Source organism: Bison bison, unplaced genomic scaffold (assembly GCF_000754665.1).
Source record: "Bison bison bison isolate TAMUID 2011002044 unplaced genomic scaffold, Bison_UMD1.0 scf7180017864290, whole genome shotgun sequence".
Lineage (NCBI taxonomy): Eukaryota > Metazoa > Chordata > Mammalia > Artiodactyla > Bovidae > Bison > Bison bison.
In genome coordinates this window covers 1,937,124-1,959,781 of record NW_011494862.1, presented here as the reverse complement: position 1 = coordinate 1,959,781, position 22,658 = coordinate 1,937,124, and the positions used below count along the sequence as shown (strand labels likewise).

The following is a 22,658-nucleotide window of genomic DNA, read 5'->3' as shown; positions in this document are numbered from 1 at the left end:
ACTATAAAAATGTTACACCCATTTGTATTTTTGAGAAATGTACCAGCACATAGACACTTCATGTTGAATGGTTTCCTTACAACATGTGAGCCCATGGGGCGCATTTTCAGCCCATGGGGTGCATTATAATCACTTGGAGGTCTTGTAAAAATATGTAAACCTTGGTCACATCCTTGCCTAACTCAATGAAACTAAGCCATGCCATGTGGGGCCACCCAAGACAGACAGGTCATGGTGGAGAAGTCTGACAGAATGTGGTCCACTGCAGAAGGAAATGGCAAACCACTGCAGTATTCTTGCCTTGAGAACCCCATGAACAGTGTGAAAAAGCAAAAAGATAGGATACTGAAAGAGGAACTCCCCAGGTCGGTAAGTGCCCTATATGCTACTGGAGATCAGTGGAGAAATAACTCCAGAAAGAATGACGGGATGGAGCCAAAGCAAAAACAACACCCACTTGTGGAAGTGACTGGCGATAGAAGTAAGGTCTGATGCTGTAAAGGGCAATATTGCATAGGAACCTGGAATGTTAGGTCCATGAATCAAGGCAAATTGGAAGTGGTCAAACAGGAGATGGCAAGAGTGAACATCGATATTCTAGGAATCAGCAAACTAAAATGGACTGGAATGGGTGAATTTAATTCAGATGACCATTATATCTACTACTATGGGCAAAAATCCCTTAGAAGAAATGGAGTAGCCATCACAGTCAATAAAAGAGTCAGAAATGCAGTACTTGGATGCAATCGCAAAAACAACAGAATGATCTCTGTTTGTTTCCAAGGAAAACCATTCAATACCACCATAATCCAACTCTATGCCCCGACCAGTAACACTGAAGAAGCTGAAGTTGAATGGTTCTATGAAAACCTACAAGACCTTTTAGAACTAACACCCCAAAAAGATGTTTTTTTTTCATGAAAGGGGACGGGAATGCAAAAAGGAACTCAAGAAATACCTGGAGTAACAGGCAAATTTGACCTTGGAGTACAGAATGAAGCAGGGCAAAGGCTAATAGAGTTTTGCCAAGAGAATGCACTGGTCATACCAAACACCCTCTTCCAACAACACAAGAGAAAACTCTACACATGGACATCATCAGATGGTCAACATCGAAATCAGATTGATTATATTCTTTGCAGGAAAAGATGAAGAAACTTTATACAGTCAGCAAAAACAAGACCGGGAGCTGACTGTGCCTCAGATCAGGAACTCCTTATTGCGAAATTCAGATTTAAATTGAAGAAAGTGGGGAAAACCACTAGATCATTCAGGTATGTCCTAAATCAAATCCCTTATGACTATACAGTGGAAGTGAGAAATAGATTTAAGGGACTAGATCTGATAGACAGAGTGCCTGATGAACTATGGATGGAGGTTCATGACACTATATAGGAGACAGGGATCAAGACCATCCTTATGGAAAAGAAATGCAAAAAAGCAAAATGGCTGTCTGAGGAGGCCTTACAAATAGCTGTGAAAAGAAGAGAAGTGAAAAGCAAAGGAGAAAAGGAAAGATATACCCATCTGAATGCAGAGTTCCAAAGAATAGCAAGGAGAGATAAGAAAGCCTTCCTCAGCCATCAGTGCAAAGAAATAGAGGAAAACAATAGAATGGGAAAGATTGGAGATCTCTTCAAGAAAATTAGAAACACCAAGGGAACATTTCATGCAAGTTGGGCTCAATAAAGGACAGAAATGGTATGGATCTGACAGAAGAAAATATTAAGAAGAGGTGGCAAGAATACACAGAAGAACTGCACAGAAAAGATCTTCACGACCCAGATAATCATGATAGTGTGATCACTCACCTAGAGCCAGACATCCTGGAATGTGAAGTCAAGTGGGCCTTAGGAAGCATCACTATGAACAAAGCTAGTGGAGGTGATGGAATTCCAGTTGAGCTATTCCAAATCCTGAAAGATAATGCTGTGAAGGTGCTGCACTCAATATGTCAGCAAATTTGGAAAACTCAACAGTGGCCACAGGACTGGAAAAGGTCAGTTTTCATTCCAATCCCAAAGAAAGGTGGTGCCAAAGAATGCTCAAACTACCACACAATTGTACTCATCTCACACACTAGTCAAGTAATGCTCAGAATACTCCAAGCCAGGCTTCAGCAATAAGTGAACCATGAACTTCCAGATGTTCAGGCTGGTTTTAAAGAAAGCAGAGGAACCAGAGATCAAATTGCCAACATCCACTGGATCATTGAAAAAGCATGAGAGTTCCAGGAAAACATCTGTTTCTACTTTATTGACTATGCCAAAGCCTTTGACTGTGTGGATCACAATAAACTGTGGAAAATTCTGAAAGAGATGGGCATAACAGAACCTGACCTGCCTCTTGAGAAACCTGTATGCAGGACAGGAAGGAATAGTTAGAACTGGACATGGAACAACAGACCGGTTCCAAATTGGGAAAGGAGTACGTCAAGGCTGCATGTTGTCACCCTGCTTATTTAACGTATATGCAGAGTACATGAGAAATGCTGAAGCACAAGCTGGAATCAAGATTGCTGGGAGAAATATCAATAACCTCAGATATGCAGATGACACCACCCTTATGGCAGAAAGTGAAGAACTAAAGAGCCTCTTGATGAAAGTGAAAGAGGAGAGTGAAAAGGTTGGCTTAAAGCTCAACATTCAGAAAACGAAAATCATGGCATCTGGTCCCGTCACTTCATGGCAAATGGATGGGGAAACAGTGGCTAACTTTACTTTTTGGTGCTCCAAGATCACTGCAGGTGTGACTGCAGCCATGAAATTAAAAGACGCTTACTCCTTGGAAGAAAAGTTATGACCAACCTAGACAGTATATTAAAAAGCAGAGACATTACTTTGTCAACAAAGGTCCGTCTAGTCAGCTATGGTTTTTCCAGTGGTCATGTATGGATGTGAGAGTTGGACTATAAAGAAAGCTGAGAGCCAAAGAATTGGTGCTTTTGAACTGTTGTGTTGGAGAAGACTCTTGAGAGTCCCTTGGACTGCAAGGAGACCCAACCAGTCCATCCTAAAGGAGATCAGTCCTGGGTGTTCATTGGAAGGACTGATGTTGAAGCTGAATCTCCAATACTTTGGCCATCTGATGTGAAGAGCTGACTCATTTGAAAAGACCCTGCTTCTGGGAAAGATTGAGGGCAGGAGGAGAAGGGGATAATAGAGGATAAGATGGTTGGATGGCATTACCGACTCAATGCACATGAGTTTGAGTAAACTCCAGGAGTTGGGCAGGGAGGCCTGGCATGCTGTAGTTCATGGAGTTGCAAAGAGTTGGAAACAACTAAGTGACTGAACTGAACTGAACTGGTCACATTCTGAATAATTAAATAAAAATCTCTGAGAGTGTCAGGGCCCAGAAGAAATATCTGGGAGAAATATCAATAACCTCAGATATGCAGATGACACCACCCTTATGGCAGAAAGTGAAGAACTAAAGAGCCTCTTGATGAAAGTGAAAGAGGAGAGTGAAAAGGTTGGCAGAAGATGTCTCTGTCCCTGTCATCTCTATCTCTAACCCTCTCTTCTTCCCTAGCTCCATCTCTATTTATCTACAGTAGATTTTTATATAGATATCTATCTATATCTATATCTCTGTCTATCTATAATTAAGACCAGCTAAGAACCAGCATTTGTTTATAACTCCCCTGGTGGTTTTAAAGTGCACTCATGTTTGAGATGTATTGATTTCTATTAAAAAGTACAACTTTCAAAAGTAATAATTTAGCTTCCTCATCTTAAGAAAAATAATTTGAGCATATTTAGTCACAAAAATTGCAATGCTCAAAAAATAACCTAGGAGATCAAGTGCCTGGGAATCAGTGGGATACTCAGGCTCTGTAGAATCTTGTTTTGAAACAGGGTTATTAGATCAGTAATAATCTTGGGTAAAGGGCAATCCTAAACACAGAAAGAAAGTTCTCATATCCTGTAATGTGTTGTACCAAATATTCTTTTAACCTTAAACTATTTCTTTTTAATAAATTAATTAATTTATTTTAATTGGAGGCTAATTACTTTACAGTATAGTAGTGGTTTTTGCCTTACACTGACATGAATCAGCCATGGGTGTACAAATGTCCCCCATCCTGAACCCCCCCTCCCACCTCCCTCCCATCCCATCTCTCAGGGTTGTCCCAGTGCACCAGCTTTGATTGCTCTGTTTCATGCATTGAACTTGGACTGGTGATCTTTTTCACATATGGTAATATACATGTTTCAATGCTATTCTCTCAAATCATCCCACCCTGGCCTTCTCCCACAGAGTCCAAAAGTCTGTTCTTTATATCTGTGTCTCTTTTGCTGTCTCCCATATAGGATCATTGTTACTATCTTTCTAAATTCCATATATATGCATTAGTATAGTGTATTGGTGTTTTTCTTTCTGACTTACTTCACTCTGTATAACAGGCTCCAGTTTTATCCATCTCATTAGAACTGATTCAAATGTGTTCTTTTTAACAGCTGAGTAACATTACATGGTGTATATGTACCACAGCTTTCTTATCCATTCATCTGCTGATGGACATCTAGGTTGCCTCTAGGTCCTAGCTATTATAAACAGTGCTGCGATGAACATTGGGGTACACATGTCTCTTTCAATTCTGGTTTCCTCAGTGTGTATGCCCAGCAGTGGGATTGCTGGGTTGTATGGGAGTTCTATTTCCAGTTTTTTAAGAAATCTCCACACTGTTCTCCATAGTGGCTGTACTAATTTGCATTCCCACCAACACTGTAAGAGGGTTCCCTTTTCTCCTCACCCTCTCCAGCATTTATTGTTTGTAGACTTTGTGATAGCAGCCATTCTGACCAGCATGAGATGGTACCTCATTGTGGTTTTGATTTGCATTTCTCTGATAATGAGTGATGTTAAGCATCTTTTCATGTATTTGTTAGCCATCTGTATGTCTTTGGAGAAATGTCAGTTTAGTTTTTTGGCCCATTTTTTGATTGGGTCATTTATTTTTCTGGTATTAAGCTGCATGAACTGCTTGTATATTTTTGAGATTAATTCTTTGTCAGTTGCTTCATTTCTTATTATTTTCTCCCATTCTGAATGCTGTCTTTTCACCTTGCTTATAGTTTCCTTTGTTGTGCAAAAGCTTTTAAGTTTAATTAGGTCCCATTTGTTTATTTTTGCTTTTATTTCCATTGCTCTGGGAGGTGGGTCATAGAGGATCCTGCTGTGATTTATGTCAGAGAGTGTTTTGTCTATGTTTTCCTCTAAGAGTTTTATAGTTCCCGGTCTTACGTTTAGATCTTTAATCCATTTTGAATTTATTTTTGTGTATGGTGTTAGAAAGTATTCTAGTTTCATTCTTTTACAGGTGACTGACCAGTTTTCCCAGCACCACTTGTTAAAGAGATTGTGTTTTCTCCATTGTATATTCTTGCCTCCCTTGTCAAAGATAAGGTGTCCATAGGCGCGTGGATTTATCTCTGGGCTTTCTATTTTGTTCCATTGATCTATATTTTTGTCTTTATGCCAGTACCATACTGTTTTGATGACTGTAGCTTTGTAGTATAGTCTGAAGTCAGGCAGGTTGACTCCTCCAGTTCCATTTTTCTTTCTCAAGATTGCTTTGGCTATTTGAGGTTTTTTGTATTTCCTTACAAATTAATGAAATTATTTGTTCTAGTTCTGTGAAAAAAATGCCTTTGGTAGCTTGATAGGGATTGCATTGAATCTACAGATTGCTTTGGGTAGTATTCTCATTTTCACTATATTGATTCTATGATCCATGAGCATGGTATATTTCTCCATCTATTTGTGTCATCTTTGATTTCTTTCATCAGTGTTTTATAGTTTTCTATAGATAGGTCTTTTGTTTCTTCAGGTAGATTTATTCCTAAGTATTTTATTTTTTTTTTTGCAATGGTTAATGGAATTGTTTTCTTAATTTCTCTTTTTGTTTTCTCACCATTAGTGTATAGGAATGCAAGGAATTTTTGTGTGTTAATTTTATATCCTGCAACTTTCCTATATTCACTGATTAGCTCTAGTAATTTTCTGGTGGTGTCTTTAGGGTTTTCTGTGTAGAGGATCATGTCATCTGCAAACAGTGAGAGTTTTACTTCTTTTCCAATCTGGATTTCTTTTATTTATTTTTCTTCTCTGATTGCTGTGGCTAAAACTTCCAAAACTATGCTGAATAGTAGTGGTGAGAACAGGCACCCTTGTCTTGTTCCTGACTTTAGGGGAAATGCTTTCAATTTTTCACCATTGAGGGTAATGTTTGCTGTGGGTTTATCATATATGTCTTTTATTATGTTGAGGCACGTTCCTTCTATGCCTGCTTTTCAGAGAGTTTTTATCATAAATGGATGTTGAATTTTGTCAAAGGCTCTCTCTGCATCTATTGAGATAATCATGTGGTTTTTATCTTTAAATTTGTTAACGTTAACCTTAAGTTATTTCTTAACATAAGTTTCATTAGAATTTATTTTGTAGGACTATCACATTATTAAAAAAATCCAACTTACTTACATTTAATTGTTTAAAATAACAGATTTTAGCACAGTAATGTTCTTAGCAAAATTTTGTTCAGCAACTGTTGTGTCTGATTCTTTGTAACCCCATGGATTGTAGCCTACCAGGCTCCTCTGCCCATGGTATTTTCCAGGCAAGAATACTTGAGTGGGTAGACATTTCCTTCTCCAGGGGAGCTTTCTGAATCAAGGATTGAACCCATGTCTCATGCACTGCAGGCAGACACTTTACCACTCTGCCACCTAGGAAGCCCCCTTAACAAAATTACAGTAAACTGTTTTGTCAATATTTGGAATCTTAATTGACGTAGTTTTCTGCAAATTCATTTTTGTGGCATGTTTCCCTAAATTTGAATAAAATTTTTTTTACTTGTAAGTTTCAAATAATGTATGAATATTCTAAATAGCCTCTACACAGCCTTTTAAGATCTGTATATTCATATAGATTATAGCTTTAAGTAATATTTAAAGAAATGTTACTTTACTTTTATTTAATGTTAAGTATGCTACAATTGTCAACTACAGATTGGCACTTGCTTTCTACCTCTACAATGATTAAATCATGTGCTGCTGTAACTGCTGATTTTCAACAGCCCCTAAAAGAAGTTTAGGGTGGAGAGCAGAAATGAGGTACTTAGTTGTCTGGGGAAAACCAGCAGAACAGGTCTTCAGAAAGTTAGATATTTTCCAGAGCTGATTTTATGAGCCCAGTTCTCCTCATATCTAGAAAAGCACTAAAATCCTTCATGGTGATATCTGCTCCTCATGACTCAGTAACCTTCATGAGACTAGCAGAAACCTGCAAAAAAATATGTGCTTAATTGCATGTACTTTCCCTTCACCAAAATCAAATATATACTGACTTCCCTCCTACTTTTTTGTTACAATTTCTCAGAGCTATCTGAAATGCTGCCTCCAAGGCTATAGTTCTAATTCTGCCTCAAATAAAACTTGACTCACAACTCTCACATTGTACATTTTTTTAAAGTTGACAGAATATATATTTGTAATATGAAAGAGGCAACCTGACCATATAAACAGTCTTACCTGATATTTGAGCATGTCCACATTATAATACGTAGCCTGGGGTTTTTGTTCCGACACTTTCTTTAGGTGAGTCATCAGATTTGGCATGTTTACCCAGAATTCCTTGGCATTGGCATCATTTTGGGTATTATCGCTATTTAATTGGGAAGAAAAACTGATTGAGTAGCATCTTGTGAAAAACACAAAACACAAAACAAGCATCTTAGCAAATTATCATCTGGTTTCTATCTCAGTCTTTGAGAATTTATACAGACTATATTAACAATAGTAGAGTTGCAGTCCTGAATGGTATTATGTTAATAAATACACATGAAAGTGAAAGTGTTAGTCACTCAGTTGTGTGCGACTCTTTGCAACCCATGGACTGTAGCTCACCAGGCTCCTCAAGGCATTCTCCAGGCAAGAATACTGGAGTGGATTGCCATTTCCTTCTCCAGGGATTCCAGGGGTCAAACCCAGGTCTCCTGCATGCAGGCAGATTCTTTACCATCTGAGCTACCAGGGAAGCCCATAAATACCCATAGTGAGGCATTATTGTATTGCTGTAAATCCCAATGAGTACCCAGTGATATTAACCAATCATAATGATAACTGGTTGCTTCAAAGAGTGAATTATTTATTAACCCAAATTTAAAAGCTCTAATACATCACCACTGCTTCCTCTAAATTAGTCAGTTAATGCACTCAAGGAGTCATATACATTGATTTTCTTTTGAATTTACTTCAACAGTCGGTTCTCAGAAATTACTGATTTAAATATTTGGCTCTAAGTAAACACGTTCTTTGTCTCCAACTGAGGAGAAAAGTGTGTTACTAAAATTATCATGCTCCCTTTTTAATATTCACAGTAGTTCATCTAAGAGCATCTAAATCATACAAAGTCACCTCACTTACAAGATGATTCTGGAATTTAAATGATAATAACCATGGCAGTTACACTAGAAAGTGCAGTCTTGGTGAATTAAATGAGTTTTGTATCCCTAGGGGAGTTGATAGCTTCCCCTGATGTTTCTTGAAAATGCTTGCCTCAGTGGTAAAAGAATCAGGCAAAACTGTGAAAAGCATTTGCTCATTTCCTGCATAATGAGGAAATTGAGGGCCCAAGTGTCTTAAGTAACTTACTGACATTTCATTTTCAGAATATCCTGGAGAATAAAATAACAGTAGCTAGAATTTTTTGAGCATCTATTATGTACTAGGCACTCTGTTATGTATGCTATAAACTATTTCACTAATATCTACTGTGCAAAGAAAGAAGGATCTTCTTTTTTAAAGACAAGTGAATGCTATAAAAAGAGAAAATTAGAGAGTAAGAAAACAGAAGGGTGTGATAAAGACAAATTGTCAATTTCTATGATTCAGCCTCCAAAAGCCAAATATAATCAGAGCCTTAAAAATGATCCTGGTCCAGAGTGGTTGTAGGGCCCAAGTATCAGCAAGAACCCTATGGTTCTGTTGTGCCTGATAACAGGCTGTTGAGGACAAAGCAAAGTCCTATTACCCTGTACAGGTAGGAAGTGGATGGAAAAGACTCTTGGCCCCTTGTCTTTGCCCCTGGCCAAGTCAAGCTAAGGATGCTGATAAGGGCTATCTAAACTGTTATTACCTAAAACATCCAAGTTATCCAGAGCTGCTTGAGGGGTAGCTATACAAGGAGGCAGGAGACAAAAATAATAGAGGTTCAGCAAAATTAAGTAATTTACTTAAGGTTGAACAGCTAAATAAGTAACAGAGTCAGGATTACAGCCCAGGTCAGTCTTACTCTACTATACCAAAACAGATATGGAATTAATATCCAGCAACATTTTATTTTATTAATGTTAATAAGCTATGGTTTTTCCAGTAGTCATGTACAGATTTGAGAGTTGAACCTAACAGAAGGCTGAGCACAGAAGAATTGATGCTTTTGATCTGTGGTGCTGGAGAAGACTCTTGAGAGCCTGGTGGGCAGCAAAGAGATCTAACAGTCAATCTTAAAGGAAATCAACCCTGAATATTCATTGGAAGGACTGGTGCTGAAGCTGAAGCTCCAACACTTTGGCCACCTGATGTGAAGAGCCAAGTCATTGGAAAAGACCCTAATGCTGAGAAAGATTGAGGGCAAGAGAAGAAGGGGGTTTCAGAGGATGAAATGGTTGGATGGCATCACCAACTCAATGGACACGAGTTTGAGCAAACCCTGGGAGATAGTGAAGGACAGGGAAGCCTGGCATGCCGCAGGCCACTGGATTGCAGAGTTGGACACAACTTAGTAACTGAACAAAAACAACAACATGTTATTAAGTTGTGCTAAGTAAATCTGAATAACCGAAAAATCTCAATTATATATTTAACAACACAATAAGCTGAGTCATATGTCTATGATAATTCCTCAGGAAAACTTGCTTTAATAAATAGTCAAGAAAGCTTTGGCAATCCAAAGCTTATACAAAGATGCAATTCTTGAATGCTCAAGAAGTCTTGAGAATTCTTTAGACTTGTAATTGGTTTAATAATTGCTCCTAAACATCCTTGGTAAACCAAACCCTTTCATAAGGGAGAAGTAGAAGTAAATTTCAGTTTGGTCCCTGTCATAGGGATTGCAAACCCAAATGTCTCCAGGGACCAAGCTGGTAACCTAAATGTCTTTCAGTAAAGATAATAGAGAGGATTAAGATGACAGATGAAAGGAGTCTTGAGCTGAATTTGAGAATAATGTTGGTTTCCATTGCCTTTTAAAAACTAGGTGTGGTAAGGGTGGTAAGCTTCATTGTATGACAAACACCAAACAGGTTGTAGGACTAATGGGTCACCAGTCATAGCCCTGGGCTTCCCCAGTGATTCAGCTGTTAAGAGTCTGCCTGCAATGCAGGAGATGCAGGAAATACAGGTCCAATTCCTGGGTGTGGAAGATTCCCTGGAGGAGGAAATGGCAACCCAATCCCGTATTCTTGCCTGGAGAATCCCATGGACAGAGGAGTCTGATGGACTATAATCCGTGGGGTCTCAAAGAGCAGAACACGACTGAGCACACATGGAGGTAATCACAGCCCTAACACAATCATCAAATACATTTAATAAAGTCCAAATTAATGAGAGTTTTTGTTTTGTTTAAAAAACAATTTAAGGGTCTATATAATGTTTTGTCAAACAGGAATATTCTCAGACTGATATTTAATTCAATTCATAAGACTGAAGTATTAATATAAATATAAAACTTTGATATATGTGTGTGTGTATATATATATATACCTAAGAACTTGGTAACATATCTGCCTAAAAATGCAACAAAAACTATGACTATCCCGCCGGTGATATTTACAAACTGGTGAAATAGTGGCACACAATCCCTAATTGCAGATGGAGGAACCTAGAAAAATAAAATTAAGTGGCTCAATGTGCACATCAAAAGCACAGAGGGAAACTGAAATAAAAAGCTGTTCATTTCCAATCTTGGCCATTTCATGTTTATCTTTCACTTCATAGGTGAGCATTTCATTTATATTTTTAAGCCTGGAATCAGGTTTACCAGTTAAACCATCGTAAAGACCAATGAGAAGGAGGTGATCTTAGTCACCATCTGAAAGACCTGTGACTGTGTTTTCATCGCTGGAGTGAAAAAGTCTCATGCAGTCAAAGAGAGTGACTGTATTGGCCCTCAAACTCCAAATGACCTTTAGCTATTTCTTCATAAATATCCAGCTTGATAAATTTCTTTAACTTATAGTTGAATTGTTCATTCATTCAATAAGTACTATTTAAATCCTTTTTGGGCACAGTGGAAGGTACTGAGGATGTGGTGGCAATCCAATAGATGTGTTCTATTCCCTCATGTCTTTTATAGTCCAGTGTGGAAGGTGGATGAATGAAGAAAGCAAACAGATATATAATTACTGGTTTTAGTAAGTGTGACAATGGAAAGAATAGGAATCTTGAAAGAGAATAACAGGGTTACATGACTTAGTTTGGGAGTGGGGAGGAGAGTGGAATGGTCAGGCAAGGCTGAGTGGAGCTGAGATCTGAAGGATGAGTAGGAGTCTGGTAGAGAAGAGTGGAAATCCTATTGAAGGCAGAGTAACTGCTACTGCTAAGTCACTTCAGTCGTGTCCGACTCTGTGCGACCCCATAGACGGCAGCCCACCAGGCTCCCCCGTCCCTGGGATTCTCCAGGCAAGAACACTGGAGTGGGTTGCCATTTCCTTCTCCAATGCAGGAAAGTGAAAAGTGAAAGTGAAGTCGCTGAGTCGTGTCTGACTCTTAGTGACCCCATGGACTACAGCCTACCAGGCTCCTCCGTCCATGGGATTTTCCAGGCAAGAGTACTGGAGTGGGGTGCCATTGCCTTCTCCGAAGGCAGAGTAAACAAGTGTACAAAAAAGTCTGGTGGAGAAGAGTGGAAACGCTATTGAAGGCAGAGTAATCAAGTGTACAAAACTTGGATGTGGGAAAGGACTCAGCCATTCCCAAGACAGGCAGGTATGGCTGCAGCTACAAGGATTCGGAAGAGGATGGTGGGAGATGAGGATAGACAGACAGGCAAGAGTGGATGAATCAGGACCTTGAAGGCAATGTAATGTGAAGCCTCCAGAAGGTTATAAGGGAGGACAACCTGATCTGCATCCAAAAAGCTGGCTATTGTGTATAGGAGTGGGGCAAGATTGGAGGCAGAGAGGGGAAGAGGAAAGCGCTGGCTGTGGTCCAGGGAAATGATGGTTATCATTTGGATAAAAGTCGTGATAAAGGGAAAAAGTGGCCATTTTAGAGAAAGAATTTTAGATGGAATATCAGGACTTGTTGATGGAAAAACTACCAAGAATGTTTCTTTTTGTCTCATCCATTGCCAATAATATTGGAGAAGGAAATGCAACCCACTCCAGTGTTCTTGCCTGGAGAATCTCAGGGATGGGGAAGCCTGGTGGGCTGCTGTCTATGGGGTCACACAGAGTCGGACACGACTGAAGTGACTTAGCAATAGCAATGTGTGTATGTGTTGTGTGAATGTGGATATGCATATATATGACAAAACATCACATTCGGATTTAATAGGAAGTGTGAAATGTATTTATATAAAGAAATTTAGAAAAGCTTCTTTGATGCCACACAGGTACCATTCCATCAAAACAATTACCATTACAGTGTAATGAAATTACATGTCTCACAAAGAGATTTTTAAGCTTATATGAAGAGTAGCTTACAGTTCAGATATCATTTGATTTTTAAAAGATGCCAATACAATAAATGGATTTTATTCCTTTTATTATGCTTATTTCCCATCATCCTCATCCACTGTCTACCAGTGATAAGCAAAATAGACAATGAATAAGTTTTATTATTCTAAATGTCTCTTTAGCCACTTGAGAGAGTTGGCCATTAAAAAATATATATGTATACATATGCATATATGTATACATATATATACACACATAGATATATACAGAGCTCTGGGATTCAATCTATAAACATATCTGAATAACAATAATTTCTCTACAGTGCTTCCCTTTTGCTAAGGTACATCTCTCATCTAAGAATAACATGGTAAGACACCTACATCTTTAAAAAACTTGTGGAAAATATATTTACCAGCAGAGAAGTTGGGGATTTGGCAGGACGTGTTCTAACCTGCTGAAATTTATCACCCGAAAAGTCAGAGCAGCTGGCGATGGATTGTTGGCAAAGTGTCTGGTGATCCCGGCAGGAAAAGACAACACCATTTCTCCAGTAATCTTCACGATACATCTGGCATGTCACAACACGTGAGAGGAAAGAGAGGAAACCCAGGTCAACATGCTGTGAATCAAAGCAGTTGTGAAAAGCAAAGATTTCTGTAATACTATGACATAGCAGAAGAGAGAAAAAGTAAGCTCTTACTTACAATTCACTCTGAATTACTAACTAATTTCTAAGACTTGAGGACTCAAAGTCTTGTATTAACAGTTACTCCAAAAAGTGGCTATTTTGTTGAAGATGTTTTTGCATTGTTAGAATAAAACAGCTTTTCTTTTCCTGTAGAAAAGTCTTTGTGTTCACCTCACAAATAGAATAATTTATCCTGGTGGTTCTCTCTCTGTTTGATATCTGAATTGTTGGAAGTATATTTGAAGATATTAAACTACACAGTGTTGTCACACTATTCACTGAGATTTATTTTAGCTCTCTAAGTAACACGATTAATGCCTTTAGTATGTTCTTTTATGGACTCATGGGGTAAACTTTTTGCTTCTCACTTAATTAGATCTTCATTCCATTAACTTGTCTATTTGGTTGAAACTATAAAATCAGTCACATACATAAGTTAATACAGCTGGATGATAATTTGGAAGGAAGAATAATCCTTTTATTTTTTTAAAGCTTTATTTAGCATCACTAATTATTAGAGAAATGCAAACCAAAACTACAATGAGATGTCACATCACACTTATCTGAATGGACATCATCAAAAAATCTACAAACGATAAAGCTTGGAGAGGGTGTGCAGAAAAGGGAACTCTTCTACACTGTTGGGAATCTAAATTGGTACAACCATTATGGAGAATAGTAAGAGGGTCCTTAAAAAACTAAATATAGAACTGCTGTCTGATCCAGCAATCCCACTTCTGGGCTTATATTGGGATAAAACCATAATTCAAAAAATACATGCCTCCCAATGTTCACTGCAGCACTGTTTACAATAGCCACGACAGGGAAGCAGCCTGAATGTCCAACACAGAAGTGAATAAAGAAGATGTGGTACATACATAATAGAATGGGATATTACTCAACCATAAAAAAGAATAAAATAATGCCATTTGCAGCAACATTGGATGGACCTAGAGATTTTCATACTGAGTGAAGTAAGTCAGACAGAGAAAGGTAAATACCACATATCGCTTATAGATGGAATCTAAAAAAATATGACAAATGAACTTACTTATAGAACAGAAATAAAGTCACAGATGTAGAAAACAAACTTATATTACCATGGGGTATGCAGGGGAGGGATAAATTGGGAGGTTGGGATTGACACATACACACAGATCTATGTAAGATAGATAACTAAGGACCTACTGAACAGCACTGGGAACTCTACTCAATACTCTGTAATGATCATATGGGAACAGAATCTAAAAAAGAGTAGACATGTATATAGGCATAACTGATTCACTTTGCTGTGTACCTGAAACTAACGCAACATTGTAAATTAGTTGTCGTCTAATAAAAATTAAAAAAATAAAAAGGGCCTTATTGAAATATAATTGATATACAACTGGCACTTATTTATAGTGTAAAGTTCCATAATTTTGACATAATGTATATCTGAGAAATGATCACAAAATCAAGATAGTCAGGATCCCCACGTCCCTACAAGTTTCATCTTGTGTTTTTGTTTTTCTCTCTGTACTTTTCCATCCTTTCCTCCTTATCTCTTGGCACTTGCTAATATATTTTCTGGCTGTACACATTAGTTTGGACTGTCTAAAGTTTTTATATAAACAGAAGCAAAAGGTGTGTGATTTTTTTGATCTGGCTTTTTCCACTAGGCATAATTATTTTGAGATTCACTCACATAGTGTAGCAACCAATAGTTCACGTCTTTTTATTGCTGGGTAGAATATGGATATACCACAGGCAATTAAAAAAAAATTCCTTTATTGAATAATATTTGAATTCTTTCCATTTTTTTGCCTATTACAAATAAATCTGTGATGAATATGTGTGTACAAGTCTGTCTATGGGCACATGTTCTTATTTCTCTTGGATAAATACGAGTGAGATGATTGGATCACATGGTAGGTGTAACTTTAACTTTTTAAGAAACTGCCAAACTGTTTTCTGAAGTGGAAAACATAGCTGAATATGAGAGTTTTAATTCCTTTACATCCTCACCAACACTTGGTAGGTCTGTCTTTTTAATTTTAGTCATTCTAATAGGTGAGTAATGGTATCTCATTGTTGTTTTAATCTGCATTTCCCTAATGGCTAAGGATGTTAGCATCTTTTCATGTGTTTCTTTGTGATTTATCTACTTGGATGAACTGTCTGCTCAAACTTTCTGCCAAGTTTATAAACTGAGTTTTCTGTTCTCTTACTGAATTTTGAGAGTTTTTTGTACATTCTAGATACAAATATTTTTAACAGATATATGCTTTGCAAAGATTTTTTTCCTAGTTTGGCTTGTTTTTCTTTCTCTTTAGAGTATTAATAACTTTGAAGAAGTTTTTTTTCAAAGAGCAGACATTTTTAATTCATCAATTTATTCTTTTATGGGTTTTAGTTAATCAATTTATTCTTTTGGAGTCTTATCTAAGAAATCATAGATAAACCTGAAAGTCACAAAAATTTCACCTATTTTATTCCAGAAATTTTTTATTTTTAGTTTTACATTCAGTGTTGTGATCCATTTTTAGCTAATTTTTGCATATTTTCTGTGAGGTATAGGTCCGAGTTTATTTTTAGTTGTGTGGATGAATATATCTAATCATCCTACTACCATCTGTAGAATTAATCCACTTGGCAATTTTGTTAAAATTCAGTTGTCCACATATGTGTGGATCTATTTCTAAATTCTCTGTTCTGTTCCATTGATCTATTTTGTCCATCTTTATACTAACACCACAACCAATATGTCTTGATACTGTAGCTTTTAAATTGCTCTGAAATCAAATAACATTATTCTACCAACTTTTTTTTCAAAAATGTTTTGCCTATTTTAGGTCCTTTGTATTTCCACATGAAATTTAGGATCTCTGTCAATTTCTAAATAAAACTCATGGCGTTCCAATTCACCCTCTACTGCCTGCTTTTAGAGTATTAGTTTCGGGCCCTTGCTATGCTAAGTCACTTCAGTTGTGTCCGACTCTGTGCGACCCCAGAGACGGCAGCCCACCAGGCTCCCCCGTCCCTGGGATTCTCCAGGCAAGAACACTGGAGTAGGTTGCCATTTCCTTCTCCAATGCATGAAAGTGAAAAGTGAAAGTGAAGTCGTTCAGTCGTGTCCGACCCTCAGCGACCCCATGAACTGCAGCCCTCCAGGCTCCTCCATCCATGGGATTTTCCAGGCAAGAGTGCTGGAGTGGGGTGCCATTGCCTTCTCCGTTCAGGCCTTTAAGGTTTGTACTTTTTCTTGGCCAACAGGCACTATGTTATATTTTGTCAGTAGAGGGCACTAGAGAGACATTGCAAAACGAAGCCATTTTCTTCCCCCCTCTTCCTCGTTGCAGTGTGCTTGCTAGACAGGCTCCTTGCAGTGCGCATGGCTTGTCTAGAACCAGGCTCCTGCAGTGCAGGAGGGATGTGGTGCCCGAGGGTGTGGGCACTGCAATCCCAGTGACACTGGCAGATCCTATAGCGTCTGGCTCCTGAGATGCTTGTGGCTGGGCTGCCCCAGTGCCCAGATCGGTTCGCGGCGCCAGACTCCTTCATATGCATACTTTCTCCACTGCCGGCTTCTCCCGCGCCCGGAGCCGTTAGCTTCCTCGGGCACCCTCCTCAGCCAGTTTTGCAGCGGAGCGTGCCTCAGTGAGACTTCTCCCACGAACATCTGTGAGGCTGGTGGGCTCTCTCTATATCCATGGGCTGGATACTTCCCAGGAAGTCAGTCGGGGCAATCATAGGGCACACTTCACCTCTCAGGGGTGACTGTCCTTTCCCTGAGGTCCCATGTCTTGCAAATTATTGTTTCGTATATTTTGTCCGTTTTGAAGTGTTTTCAGGTAGAAGGGTCAATTGGTTACTCCATCTTGACCAGAAGCAGAAACCTCGAAATGATTCTTCTTCTTTGGGAAATAATAAATATTTATAATGAGTGAACTTCTTTACGACTTCTGGATACGTCTGGATGACTGACCCTTGCACTGTTCCCTAGTGTACTTTCTAGGGAAACTGAGCTTGGTCAATGAAAACTTGGCTCACACTTGAATATAGGAAACTCTATTTGTCCTATACTCACCTCGTATGCTGTGTAACTGTGATTGATGAGACACAAATGGCTCAGGTGAGATGGTCCTTGGTACACATTCAAAATAGCTTATGTGAAGAACTGCTATAGCCTTGTATGTGCACAAAGTTGGATTTGGGTTAGAGGTGGAGGGGCAGGTAGGTTTCCTAAAGTTACCCTTTTCCCTCTCAGGTATTATCATCTCTAACTCTGAACTGCTCTGAATGAGAGATTTGGTGTCTGGAAGTTTGCCCCTCCATCTCTCCCTGAGAATATTGCTGATCTCCCAGTTTGGTATCAACTCGGCTGTCTTCCTTCTCTGTGTCTTAGATTCACGAGCCTTGCTTGATTTGCTGGTGATGAATTGGTACTAAGCCTGGAATTCCCCTTAAGCTGAGTCCACCCAACATTTTCCAACATATGAGACATGAAAAATTTTAATTGACAACTCTAGAAGAAGACAAGAGCTTCAGCCAGAGCACTTTCAAAATTAGACTGTAGCATCTACCATCACTCAGTATATTGTTAGCAGCAGTGGCTTGAATGTTTTTTGTTTGGTAAGGACTCTGCTCAGTTTCTTTTCCAGGTTCTGCAAAATGAGCTCTACATGGTGTCATGGTAGAGGATAAAGTTTATTTTTTGAAAGCAAGTCATCAAGAGGAGGGAGTGGTATTTATTAATTCAATAAACATTTATTGACTCATATGTAAGTTGTTTGTTTGAGTGGGAAGGCAATTAAAAAATGAGCAAAACAGCCTCTGTCTTCAAAGGGCTTACAATGTTGGGTGGATGATGAGAGAAGTAGTCAGTATAAGCCAATATAATAAGCACCCAGGCTCCTGACCTACATTTTATTTCTCACTTTATCTCAATTGTCAGAGTCAGATCTTTGATGATTTATTAATCCATTCAATGTCTAAATCATCTGAAGTTTTCTATATATAATTAATATTTTCAACCTATACTCACTTGTTAAAGGAAAGTCTTTGTTCAACAGTAATGACTGTCCTCATCAGTGAGTGATAGGGGTATATTTCATGTTAGTTTAAATCATGGAAATCTGAAATACTGCAATATGGAAATATTAACACATTACTTTATGAAGTAAATGTGAAATCATATGAATCCTCCAAAATTTGTCTAGAATGACAAAATTCAAGGTCAGCTGGTCAAGTGGCTAATGAATTGGGCTGTCCCTTTTGCCACAGGCAGCATTATGATAACTGGTCAACAGAAACGCTGGCCAATTTTGGTCAGGAAACGTGTGGACTTAATTTATGTGAGGTCGTCAGAAATGTATCCGTTACATAAAATGTCTCTTCTACTGTGCTGATAACTAAACACATGGGTTTCTTTTCAAGCATAGACTTCTGTTCATAGGCTACTTCCCTTCCTTTATTTATCATCCCTTTTCACTGACTTTGACACTAGGCAAAAACTCCTTTTCATATTTCAAGACTCAGTGCAAAGGCAGATCTTTCCAAAGCCTTCCTTAATATCCTTTCCATTCAGCCCTCTTTAGATTTTCCTTGCTTTAGGTTCCTTGGACAAATGGACAGATTAGAAAAAAGAAAAACTTATTTTGTAGCACATTATTTTATCTACTACTGTGAAGGCAAGTTCCGTGTCTTAGGTTCTAGGAAGGCAAAGGTGCAAAACATAGAACCCAGTGCAGAGTAGGAACTCAATAAAATGTTTAAAAAATAAATTCATACATTTCCCAATTATATATCAGCTGCCTAATCAATGAACCACACATTATATAATGCATATATAGAATGGGCAGTGAGAAACAGGACAAAGATGACCTTGAGCACACTTCCTATATAAGCAAGGAGACAGACACTTGAATATGTAATAGAAATATGGTGGTAAGAGAAGGATAGAATACAACTGAGAAACCAAAGGTTTTCCTGGGATTAGAGAATCAGTTCCTACCACCGCTAAGAGTCGGACACAACTGAGCGACTTCACTTTCACTTTTCACTGTCATGCATTGGAGAAGGAAACGGCAACCCACTCCAGTGTTGCCTGGAGAATCCCACAGATGGGGGAGCCTGGTGGGCTGCCGTCTATGGGGTCGCACAGAGTTGGACACGACTGAAGCGACTTTGCAGCAGCAGCAGCAGCAGCAGCAACAACCAGGGTTGTTCAAATAGGAGCTAATAACAGGAGATGTGTTTCCCCCAGGTGGCAGCAAAGTCAAGGAATTCTCTGCTTATTAGCTACTGAGAAAGTTTCAGATATCATACCTGTTACAAGGTGTTCTGAATACTCAGAAAGAGTGTAAACCATATTTAAATGGATTATATGTCACAATATAAAATAAAGTAGTATATGTCTCATTTCAGTGTGTGGTCTGAAAACAAATGGGAACACGTTTGATACAGGATGAGAGAGAACCACAGGCAAAGCAAACCCACATGCTTTTTCTGTATCATTTCTCCATGTGGTGCTGTGTTTGGTTTCAACCTCTACCCCGCCTCACTCCATGATCAAACTTATAACTTGAGTTGTTTCCTTGAAAGCGAATGCCAGAGCGACAGCAATTAGAATGATTCACTTCTAATTTCATCACAGAAGGTGAAATTAAATTTAGAAGCATGTCACTTCATAATGTTCATAAGTTTCAGATCTCATAATTTCAGTGAAATATACTAAACCTCCTGTGTACCCACATATAGTATATGCTGCAACTACTTTATAACAATATAATTGAAAAAAGACTCAATGTATGCAGTTATCCTTAAAAGACTCAGTTAATTTGGGAGGGGATAGGAAAAGCACTAAAATTGCTTTGGTTCAAGTGCCACATCATTGAAACGCCAAGGTCATGGATACCAGGCTCACAGGTACAGACCTCAGTTGTCATAGCGTGCCAGGGAGACTGAAACAAGATGAAGAACCCAGCTTGTATAGGGACAGTTCCACAAGTGACTGGTAGGCTGCTACACCACTTTTGGGGGTTTAAAAAAGATTATTATTAAGGACTTCTTAACCCCATTGTCCCATATCTATTCTCCTCCTATAATGGATTTTGCATTATATTTATGTGCAAGTCTTATTTTCCATATCAACTGTCTTCACCACCAATACTAGACTGTAGTATTGGTGGAAATTGAAGACAATGTACCACTGTCTAGTACATTGGTGGCCACATAGCAGACATTCTGTAAATGTTAAGTGAGTAATTTGACTCAGTTTGTTCAGCAACTATGCGTTGGGTACTCCTTGCCAGGTCCTGTTTTAAGTACTGAGGATACAACAATGAACAAAATACTCAAGGTTCCAGTTCTCATGAAGCTTACACTCTAGTGGAAGAAGGGACAGACAGTGAAACTGAAAACATGGAACACATTGATTAAAGTGTTTATTAATGAGAAAACAAGTGAAATGTTAACTATGGAGAAAGAGACAGTGAGGTAGGGAGAAAGGAAGTGTTGACTACAGAGAGGGCTGGAGAGTTTCTGTTTTACACAGATGGACAAGAATGGCCTCTGATATACCTGCTGCAGAATCCTGAAGGAAGGGAGGGTGCAAGTCACTCAGATACCTGGGAGAAGATCTCGCTAATGTGGAAGGAGCAGCAGATGCAAAGACCTTGAGATGCAGATGGGATTGGGCTGATGAAAGACAAACAGCCAGGAAGGTAGAGTAGCTAGAGGGGCATGAACAAGCAGGAGAGTGACAGAGACAAGATCAGAGAGGTGGCAACTGGAATGGGTCACGAAGGACAAAACTTATACATCATTATGAAGCATTTGGTTTTTACTCTGAACAAATTAGGAAGATTTTGAGCCAAGGGGTGACATGATATATTGAGAATAGATTTTAGGGGGCAGAAGTATCCTTACTACAAATTAGATCTCTCTGAATAAATCAATGAATTAAAGCCAATAGTACATGTACAAAAAAGAATTCATTCTTGTCTGATTCCCAATGTTTTTCACTCCATTATAGATATCTCTCCACAATTTTGACTAGTCATTTTTTGGGGGGTGTGTTTCTACTGTAATTTAAGGCACCCTGAGTTTTCTAAGGTATAGATTAGTCAGTAACAAACAGTCCTTAGAACTGGTGATACAGAAAATAATCTAAATTCTTTATTCAAAGAAGAAGTCCACAGAACAAACACATATTTATATATATAAAGTATGTATACTAAGCTCATGATGCTTAGTTTTCTCTAACAGTTCAAATGCATACTCTACAATGAACTTTTAATTTCTACTGATGTGTGGTTGTGGCAAATGATCTCTCTGCTTTGAAGATGAAAAAGAAAAGGCATGGAAGAAACCAGAAAGCGATAGACTGAATGTTTGTGATGTCCAAAATTTATATATTTAGACCTAAACCCCAGTGTGATGATATTTGGGTGGGGCTGTTGGGAGGTGATTCGGTCATAAGGGTAGGGCCCTCATGAATGAGACTGGTGCCTTTATAAGAGACTCACAAAGCTCCTTAGCCCTTTCCATCTATAAGATTCCTATGAGCCAGGAAGCAGGCTCTCATCAGATAGTGAACCTGCCAGGGCCTTGATTTTGGACTTTTCAGCCTCCAGAACTTTGAGAAATGAATTTCTGTTATTTATAAGCCACCTAATCTGTTATAGCAACCCAAACGAACTCAGACACCAGATTCCACAGTGTTTACTTCTCTGCAAAACTCTGGGCTCAGAATAAAACCCAAGTGTTCTTTCAAAGGATATTTAGGGAAGTTGATAGATCCCAGTGGCTAGATAGGAGTAGAGTTACTAACTATATTGGTTTTCCAGCATAATACTGTTAGATTTAGACTAAAAAATACTACTGTTTCAGAAGTGTAAAGAGGATCAACAATTAGTCATATAGATTCTCACTTAAAATATATACAGAGATCCAAGTCCTAACTATCCTTAATATCACTGTTTATAAAATTTTTATAAAACATATAGTACTCTATAGTATATGCACATTTAATTTTTTTTCTGATCTTTTATTCCATGGATACCAAGGTCTTCTAAGCCCTAGTCCTTTCAAGTAAAAAACAAAAAGCAATTCTTTCCTCTCCCAGGTTTGTCCTTTGTTTATCCTTCAACTTCAGACCTGGAAGTGCATTAGTCACATACTTCAAAACCAGTTTGACTTAAGTGTTTAGTTTTCAATGTAGACTAACAATCACTTGACCTTTTTTTTTAAATCTGACCTCTTTGTAAAATTAATGAATGCCGTAGATCCTCTATGGACAAATGT

The 22,658-nt window shown here is 38.4% G+C and overlaps 1 protein-coding gene across 3 annotated transcripts in view; it reads right to left on the bottom strand.

The window, feature by feature from the left end:
• SGIP1 (SH3-domain GRB2-like (endophilin) interacting protein 1) overlaps positions 1-22,658 on the bottom strand; it is a 233,732-nt gene that overhangs the window by 7,975 nt on the left and 203,099 nt on the right. For all 3 annotated transcript variants that reach the window (XM_010850276.1, XM_010850274.1, XM_010850275.1), the window contains 2 exons: positions 13,095-13,250; positions 7,536-7,668 (listed from right to left, as the gene is read on the bottom strand). In XM_010850276.1, the coding sequence (XP_010848578.1) occupies positions 7,536-7,668; positions 13,095-13,250 (289 nt within the window). The remainder of the gene's footprint in view (positions 1-7,535; positions 7,669-13,094; positions 13,251-22,658) is intronic.